This window comes from Chrysochloris asiatica, unplaced genomic scaffold, assembly GCF_000296735.1.
Source record: "Chrysochloris asiatica unplaced genomic scaffold, ChrAsi1.0 scaffold00010, whole genome shotgun sequence".
Lineage (NCBI taxonomy): Eukaryota > Metazoa > Chordata > Mammalia > Afrosoricida > Chrysochloridae > Chrysochloris > Chrysochloris asiatica.
In genome coordinates, this window is record NW_006408528.1 from 10,870,141 (window position 1) to 10,880,280 (window position 10,140).

Below are 10,140 nucleotides of genomic sequence, written 5' to 3' on the forward strand. Positions count from 1 at the left end.
AATAGAGTACTTCTGTAGGAAAAAACAATGGACAAGTTCGGTATCATCAGCTAAAACAAGGCCAGGGTTGACTGTGGAAAAGGCCATTGGTTGTCTCTAGGCAAGCTCAGGTTGAAGCTGAAGAAAATTATAATAAGTCCTCAAGAGCCAAAATATGCCCTTGAGTCTGGTGGTGTGGTACTGTGCCGTGGAGTCGGTTCCAACTCATAGCGACCTTGTATAGGGTTTCCAAGACTGTAAATCTTTTTGGGAGCAGAAATCCTCATCTTTCTCCCACAGGATGGCTGGTAGTTTTGAACCGCTGACCTTGAGGCCTGAGATAGGACAGAAAAGACCAAAGTGGATGTCTGAAGAGACTAGCTAAAGGAAATGAAAGAAATTTCAAAGGGCAGTTGGAGAAGACAGAGTCAAATATTATAATGAAATGTATGAAGTCCTGGACTTAGAAACAGAAATGGAAGAACATGCTCAGCCTTTTTCAAGCAGAAAGAACTGAAGAATTAATTCAAGCATTAAGTTATAATACTGAAGGATTTTATGGATAGAATTTTGAATGATGCAGAAAGCATCAAAAGAAGATGGAAGGAATACACAGAGTCACTAAAAAGAATTGGTTGAAGTTCAACAATTTCAGGAAAATATGATCAAGGACTAATGGTATTGAAAGAAGTAGTCCAACCTGCACTGAAGGCATTAGCAAAAAACAGGGCTTCAGGAATTAACCGAATACCAATGGAAATGTTTCAACAAACTGCTGCAGCACTAGAAGCAGTCCCTTGTCTATACCAAGAGATCTGGAAGACAGCTATCTTGCTGACCAAGTGGAAGAGATCCATATCTGTGTCCATTCCAAGGAAAGATGACCCTACAGAATACAGAAATTATCAAACAATATCATTAATATCACATGCAAGTAAAGTTTTGCTGAAGATAATTCAAAATTGATTGCAGCAGCACATCAACAGAGAACCATCAGAATCTTAAGCCAACTTCTGAAGAGTACTTGGAACTAGGTATATTATTGCTGATGCCAGATGGATCTTGGCTGAAAGCATAAAATTCCAGAAAGATTTTTACTTGTGTTTTATTGAATATGCAAAGGCATTTGATTGAGTGGATCATAACAAACCATTGATAACCCGGTAAAGGATGAGAATTCCTTGATTGAACTCATTAGCAATCTTAAATAGACCAGGAGGCAGTCATTTGAACAGAACAAGGGAGTGCTAGATGGTTTGGAATCAGGAAAGGTCTGTGCCAGTGTTGCATCCTTTTACCATGCTTATTCAAATCTGCATAGATAATCCTAGAAGCTAGAGAATATGAAGAACACAACATCAGGATTGGAGGAAGGCTCATTAACAACCTTTGATATGCAGATGACACCACCTTACTTCCTGAAAGCAAAGAGGACTTGATGCACTTATGAGGATCAGGAAATACAGCCTTCAGTATGGATTCCAACTCAGTGTAAAGAAAAATATCCTTGCAACTGGAACAATAGACAACATAAATGGATAAAAGTTTGAAGATGTCAAGACTGCCATTTGTCAGTTGATCCACAATCAACTCTCATCGAAGTAGCAGTGAAGAAATCAAAGTATTGCATTGGGCAAATCTGCTTCAAAAGACCTCTTTAAAGTGTTCAATAGTAAAGATGTCACCTTGAGTACTAAGTTGTGCCTGACCCAAGCCAAGCTATTTTAAATTGCTCTATATGTTTGTGAAAGCTGGACATGAATGAGGAAGACTAAAGAAAAATTGATGTAAAGTACCATGGACTTCTAGAAGAACAACCAAATCTGTCTTGGGAGAAGTAGAGGACCAGTTACATTCCAGGTTGAGAGGCCAGCTCAGAGGAAGGCTGTGATGATGGTTTTTTGGGATTTGAGGGAGTAATCTTGATCGATTTTCTGAAAGGACACAGGACAATCATGGGACTTATTGGGAATAAGTGTTAAGAAAATTGAAAACAGCATTAGTGAGATAAAAGCTAAGGAAGTTGAGCTGAAGAGTTTTTTTCCATCATGGCCATGCTCATTGTTTAACGTTCGCAAAGGTTGTCCTATGAGAATTTGTTGAGAAACCTTAGTCCATCTACTGTATAGCTCTGGTCTTGCTCCTTAAGGCTTCTTTTTGTTCCCCAAACTCAAAGAACATTAAAAAGAGACACAATTTGAGTTCCTGGTAGATACCAAAACTGTCCTATTGACTTGGTGTAAGTCAAACAATGCAGATTTATTTGGGGATGGGGAAGGATTAAAGAGGTGGAAGCACCACCACCTTTAGAAGTGTATAGACCTAGATAGGAGATATGCAAAGAAACAAGAGCTCTTCTTCCTTGATGGTCCCAGGGACCTCCATTCCTGGACTGCAAAGTCAACCACTCCCGTCCTTTTGTTACAAAACATCTACCTTTACATTTCCAACCCTCACAGTCAGTCCTGATAGCAGTTATTCAGTATTGTGCCACATGAGTGCCATCCCCATCTCCTTTCATCAGCCCCACCTAGACAGATTGGACACTACTCAGTGGAGAGTCTACCTTTCTCCATACCTTCTGGATCTTTCTAGGATTTTAATGGTTGGTTGTTTGAAACTAGATCATCAGGCTGTCTTCTGAGGTACCTCCTGGTGGACATTAACTTACAACATTTTGGGTAGTTATCAACCAAGTAATTGTTGTTGTTTGTTGTTAAGTGCCATTGAGTCAGTTCTAGGTAGGAAAAAATTAAAATTGGAGGATCCTCACCCTATACTACACATGAAAATAAAATTTCTATGTATTAAACTGTAAAGAGTAGAAGATGAACCCACTAAGAGAAAATGCGATAGAATAGTCTTGAGATGGGGGAAGGACTCATTTTTAAGCTTACAAGTAATAGAAGAAGTCACAAAGGAGAAAAAAATCCACTGACTCAATTATATAAAACTATCAAACAGGAAAAATATTTGCACCAAATGTGATAGACGAAGGGAGGGGGCAAAGGTAGGTTCAAGCACTGTTGGTGGGAGCATGAATTGGTACAATATTTTCTGGAGAACAGTGTGATAGGAAGCATCGGTAGCCTTAAAGTTCCTGCCCTTTGACTCAACAATTTTACTTCCAAGAGTCTAGCCTTTGAAAATCACCAGGAATTTGGACAAATGTTATGTTCATAGCTGGTTTCCTCAGCGTCATTGAAAATGCCCCAGACTGGAATTATTGTAAATGTCGAATGGCAGGGGAAGAGTTAAATTATGTTTCTACATAAATTATTCACTACCATAAGCAAATATACATATTACGTCTAAATCATAGGATTGCTGTAATTAGCTGTGATATTTCCATTACATTTCAGGCTTGTTTTGCTTCAGTTAGAAAAATCAAAATACTGTTTCTTCTGTTTCCAACAGGCCGAATTAAATGCTAAATGTGCACTGAAGAATAGCAGAATTGCTAGACCTTCTTGGGGCCTTTCTCTTGTATTTTGTTGAAAAATGTTAATTAAGAACAATAATATAGGACACATATAAATGACTTACTATATACAGGGCATTGTATATTACTTGATTGTCTCCTTGATTTCTGGCATCAACATTATGAAGCAGTAATGTTGTTATTCCCATTTTACAGATGAGGGAACAGGCCCAGAGAGTCTACGATATATACAAGGTCACTCAACTAGTAAGAGGTAGTGCTCCATACAGCCCAGGCCTGAGAGATGCTAAAGCTGAGATGCCTAACAGAGACAGTAACATACAGACTAGGAGCCTATGCTATATTGAAATTGAACTGAGAAATAACAAGTGACTTTCTAAAGCATTTTAAATTCAGTTTAACTAAAGAGCCTTGGTGTGATGCATTGGTTAAGCATTTAGCTGCTAACCATAAGTACGGTAGTTCAAATCCACAAGCCACTCAGAGGGAGAGAGGTGTGGCAAGCTTCTTCTGTAAAGATTTTAAGCCTCAGAAACACTATGGGGCAGTTCTTCCCTGTCCTATAGACCAGAATGGCTCTACGGCAGTTCACACCCACCCAGTGATTCTGAGGGAAAAAGACCAGGCAATCTGTCTCAGTAAAGCCATGAAAATTAATGCCTAGAAAATCCTATGGGGCACTTCTGCCCTGTCACATTGTGTCACAATGAGCCAAAATTGACTTGACAGTACCTAACAGCAGTAACAAGGAGCTCTGGTAGCGTAGTGGTTACGAATCGGGCTGCGAACCTTAAGGTCAGCAGTTCGAAACTACCAGCCGCTCCGCGGGAGAAAGATGAGGCTTTCTACTCCCGTAAGGATTTACACCCTCGGAAACCCTGTACAGGGTCGCTATGGGTCGAACCGACTCGATGGCACTTAACAACAACAACAACAACAGCAGTAACAACATGGGGTTACAGAGAGACAGGAGATGCTTCATTGAGCCTAAATTCACTGTGGTCCTCTTGCAAGTCATGCTGTCCTCACCCCTGCCACCAAGTCACTCTTTATTCCCAGTAACAAGAGGTTCTCTCTTACTCCATAAGGGCAACCTTTGATCTCCAGATTTCTCAGCATTTTCCACAGTCCTGAAAGCTTCATTGACCTAGGATTAGCAGGTCCCCTATTGGAGTTCTGGACTGCTTAACTATAAACCCACCAACTGCTTCTGGGAAACCCTACACAGAATCGCTATGAATTGGAAGAACAACATTGTGTGTGAACTCAACTGTGCCAAACTAACAGCCAGAATCTAGAAGACCACTGAAGAAGTATCCTAGGCTTAATTCTAATTTATTGTTTGTGCATGATAATACTACAGAATCTGAGTACACCACTGAAGCAGCATTTAACAGCGGCTTCTATAAAACCCCACAAGAAGCCATGCAGTTCATAGGTGGCTTTCTTGCTTAGCCACTTGGTCATCGTTTCTTGTATCATTAATGCCCTTGAAGCAGGAATAGGGATGAAAAAATTAGATCGTTTTCCTCCATGATTCATAATTAATTCCACTTTTTAAAAAAGCTCTCTGTCCTTGCTAAAGAACAAGGTATAGTTTGTCTTTACAAATTGTGTAAACCAGGGTGCTATTGACATTTTGAAATGGATAATTCTTTTTTGTCAGGCTGTCCTGGGTGTTGAGGGATGTTTTTAGCAACATCTCTGGCATCTACCCACTAGTTGCCGGCAGCACCGCTCCCTATCCCCAATTGTGACAGGTCTGATGGTCTTCAGACAGTGTCACATATTCCCCGGGGGTAGGGGGAGATTGCATTCATTCATTGGAGATCCACTGACATTAACTTAATTAAAACTGGGCAAAATTAATATTACCATTTGCTTTGAAGTGAGGGGAGTAATTGAAGAGCACCGTATTACATCTGACATTGTATCCTTTGAATATTCTTAGCTTTTCAAATGTGGATCCCATAGTGAGATAATTTTGAGAATCAAATCTATAAGACAACTTTCTCCTCCCTCCCCCTTTTTTTTTTTTTTAACAGTATGCAAGCATTGAAAAAAATGGTGAATTTTTCATGTCTCCCAATGACTTTGTCACTCGATATTTGAACATTTTTGGAGAAAGCCAACCTAATCCAAAGACGGTGGAACTTATAAGTAGTATGGTTGATCAGACCAAAGATGGGTATGTTTATTTTAATTATTTTATTGAATATATGTGTGTGTATATATTGCCCTAAGCCTCTGTAACAATTTGGAAATTATCTAATACTACTAATAAATTACTTTAGAAATAATGCTCTTAACATTTCCTTCATTGGTCGTTTTATAGCTGGGGATTCTGTATGTGAACTTTTCAGACAAATTTAAGAACTGTTCATAGTTTGACAAAACTGTAATGCAGTAGTGTGAAGATACACTAGAGTGCTTATACACATGTTGGTATTTTTTAAGGCAGCTGTAAAAATTATCATTATAAATTAAAGTTCTGTGAACTTAAAATTTCTCAAATCTTTCCCTCTGCATCTGTAATCTTTAAAGTCTCATATATTATATTACACAATACAGATCTAACAGACAAAATAGTAGAATCATTCCAAATCTCCAAGAAAGGCATTCTGCAAAATCTGGAGAAGAGATTGCCATATAGAATTAAATAGGATAGGATACTTTACAAAATGCTTTTGGATTTTTTTAATCTTCTACAAGTCTTCTCTGCGTATATACGTATATATATATTTTTTAATGGGTGTTTTTAAAAAGCTGTAAAACATTGCACTTGGCTTTTACTTATTGTTGTTGTTGTTGTTAAGTGCCGTGGAGTTGGTTCCGACTCATATCGACCCTGTACAGTGTTTCTGAGGCTGTAAATCCTTACGGGAGCAGACCGCCTCATCTTTCTCCCACGGAACCACTGGTAGTTTCGAACTGCTGACCTTGTGGCTCGCAGCCCGATTCGTAACCACTACGCTACTTTGAGTTCTCAATTTTTGTTAATATGAACATGAATTCCCTGCAATACCCTAAGCATGAACTACTAGAACCAGCCTTCTTTCTACACACTATGGGATACCTAGTCGTCTGCCCCTGTTGCTTGCCAGCACGCACTTTGGCTTTGTCAGGTGCATACCATTCTGCAGTGGAGTTCTCTACTCTGATCTTCTTCCCTTTGTTGGGACCTGCCTCTGTCTGATTTTCCCATGCATTAGTTTCAATATAACCAAAGTAAAAGCTCTTCATTCACAGCAAATGCTCTCAGCACTTCGCATCTGTCATCTCATCTTGCATGAAAATAACCTGCAAAGTAAAGGCTCTGAAGATTTGGGGGAAGCAAAGGACAGAAGGAAATTGGCAAATAGTCATCCTTCGATTTTCTGGAGAAGGGTTTGATTATGACTTCTTTCTGTTCCAGTGTTAGAAGTTTTTTTTTTTTTTTAAGCCTGTTACCCCTATTTTCTATCTTCCAATGTGGAATTCTTTGCTCTGTAGGAAAATGTAATATGTAAGAAGGCCTTATTTCATCAATGTCTCTCTGGGATCATGTAGGGAGCGGCAGAGTATATTTCACAGTAATAGTCCATTGAAGCCCATCGAGGATAAGCCCTTCTGGCAAACATTTTTTCCAAGGAAATTTCGTTACTTCCACATATCCAATGTTCGGGATGTAGAGAAATTCTGATCAAGCTCACATGTAGCAGAAGTCATCCAACTTAATATTTGAGATGATGATTTTTCCAACTTGATAGAAAAATTTTCAAACTACAGAAAAGTTGAAAGAATAATGCATTGAAAATCTAACTGTATATACTCTTCATGTAATTAACTATTAACATTTTGTGCTCTCTTTCTATAGACACAAACACATGTATACATAAGTTCCTTTTTATGGGCGGATCATTTAAGTGTTAATGGGTAAATATTATAATACTTCAGTCTTTAACTTATAAGAATAATAACACTCTCTACATAATTACCATACCATTATTATACTTAGGAAAGTTAGCAGTCATTTCAAATATCTAACATCTAGTCCAATATTCAAATTTACCAAATTCTCCCTACCCATCTACCATTCCCAATGGCTCATTGTCTTTTCCTTTTTTAAAATCCAGGATCCAGTTAAGGTTCTTGTAGTGTATTCAGTAGTTCTGTCTTTTACATTTAGAGCAGACCATTCGTGACATTGACTTTTCAAATCCAGACCAGCTCATTTATTGAAGGTCCTATTTTTTTCCTCATGACTGTTCTCAGGGGTTGTCTTGTACTACCTGTTGCATCTCCTCATTTCCTCATTGATGATGCAAAGTTTGTTCTCTTGGTTAAGATGCTGTCTTTTTTGGTTTTAAAATTAGTAGATAAATTGTAAGGTGCTCTCAATGGTTAAGTGCTCCACAGCTAAGTAAAAGTTTGGTGGTTCAAACCCACTAAGTAGTTTTACCAGAGAAAACCTGGTACTCTGCTCCCATAAAGAGTACCCTGGGCACCCTTTGGGGAAGTTCTGCCCTGTCATATGAGGTCACTATGAGTCAAGATTGACTTGATGGCATCTAACCAGAAAACAATAGATAATTTGTGGGATGATACTTTGAAACCATGTGGATATCCCTTTCCTGGGAACCTTAACCCAATTACTTTAGCAGCCATGATATTCCTTTTTCAAATTCGTTATTATATAGTTATTTGAAAATACTGATATTTCTATAATTTCTCCTACGTTTATTGGTTAGTACATTTTTATTTGCTAACAACAACAAAAGAAGCTTTTTCCCTAACGCTTTTTTTTTTTTTTTTCTCTTACTCATTTTACGGGTGCTGAGGAAGTGACTATAAGTACAAATGTAGGGACTTAATTTTTAATTCATTGTATTATAATATATATTGCTATTGTACTTTCCAATGTTTAAATTGTCCCAGCTTGGCTAGTGGCAGTTCTTTCAAGCTGGCTCTTTTGTCCTGTCTTTGAATGCTCCATGTGTTTGATGCAATAAGCTATTTAGACTCAGCTTGGGCTTTTGCCTCTGATCTAGAAGTCACCATTTCTCCAAGAAGCACTGGTTCCTTTTAGTGGACAATGGTGTTCGGAAACAAAGAGCTGGGCATTGGTGTATAGTTATACGGTGCTACTGCTTGCCTGACTTTTAAAGAGCTGGGAATATAATAACGAATCAAAAGTTTATAATGACATTTCCTATTTAAATTTAACACTAATAAGGATGTTTTCCCGTCTTTATTTTTCTTTTTCTCTCTCTTTTTTTTTTCTTTCTCTCTTTCAGTGAAAATTTTTGTTCCCAAGGAGCTCTGGTAGCATACTGGTTACAAATCGGGCTGCGAACCTTAAGGTCAGCAGTTCGAAACTACCAACTGTTCCGTGGAAGACAGATGAGGCTTTTTGCTCACGTAAAGATTTACAGCCTCGGAAACCCTGTGCAAGGTCACTATGAGTCGGAACAGACTCCATGGCACATAACAACAACAACAATTATATTGATATAATTACAGGCATTTAATTTATAGAATTTTAATAACTTCTAAAGTACTCTGGCGTCCTGTTGTGGTGATGTGGGTTAATGTGCTGAACTGCAAAGTCGACAGCTCAAACTCACCAGTGACTACTCGGAAACTCTATAACAGGGTCGCTATGGGTCGGAACTGATTCAATGGTACTTAACAACAACAACAACAAGTGTACTTTAGGAGTTCTGGTGTGGTGCTGTGGGATAAAGCACTGGACCGCAAGGTCAGTTTGAACCATAGGTTGGCAGTTCAAACTCACCAGCCGCTCCTTAGAAAGCCTATATATACAGTGTTGCTCTGAGTCGAAACCAACTCCATGGCACTTAACATCGACAACGATAACAACAATGTACTTTAGGACTTTTGGTGTGGTGCTGTAGGATCAGTACTGGACTGTGAACCACAAGGTTGGCATTTCAAACCCACCAGCTCCTCGTCAGAAACCCTATACAGGGTCGTTATGAGTCAGAACCAACTCAACTGCCCTTAACAACAACAATTTACTTTAAGGCGCGCTGATAGCACAGTAGGCAACCAGTTGGGCTGCTAACTGAAAAGTCAGAAGTTTGAACGTACCAGCTGCTCCACAGGGGACAAATGAGACTTTTTGCTTCTGTAAAGATTTATAGCCTCAGAAACCCTATACAAGGTCATTATGAGTCGGAACCGACTGCCTGGTAAGCAACCTCCTACACCACCACCAATGTATTTTGCCTTCTGTTCCATCCCTACCCTCATTAACACACATGCTTTTTCTATTTACTTTTTTTTTTTTGTAACATATGGTCTCTAAAAGTATAACCTTACATTTATTGGCTGCTACCCATGTACCATGCGTTTTACATTTTAAACAGTTAGTAATAAATCTGAAACGTTGGCTTTGTTTTCCTGGTATTGCAGATGAGGTAACTAAGGTTCCTGTGTTTAAACAATTCACCTTGGAATGGGGCCTGCTCTGTGACCCAAGCTCAAGATAGGCTGCAGCCAAAGTCTGTGTCTGTCCAGTGTTCAAGATGCCTCTTCCCTCTTCCAAGAATTGTAATCTTACAATTCTCTAAAACTTGTGGGGTTTTTAAATAGATTTTGTATTATTTCAAATCTCAATGTTTTGCTGTGATAGTGAGAATAATAGATGCTTGACTCTTTGACTTTAGATATAACATTTTCTCTAATTGTAAAAACAATATAACAGTAAAAAAAAA

General features: G+C 38.6%; 1 protein-coding gene across 1 annotated transcript in view; it reads left to right on the forward strand.

Moving 5' to 3' along the window:
- The window catches only part of SLC25A13 (solute carrier family 25 (aspartate/glutamate carrier), member 13), a 273,994-nt gene that overhangs the window by 49,376 nt on the left and 214,478 nt on the right, over positions 1–10,140 (forward strand). The window contains exon 3 of the mRNA XM_006834264.1: positions 5,467–5,609. Within this exon, the coding sequence (XP_006834327.1) occupies positions 5,467–5,609 (143 nt within the window). The remainder of the gene's footprint in view (positions 1–5,466; positions 5,610–10,140) is intronic.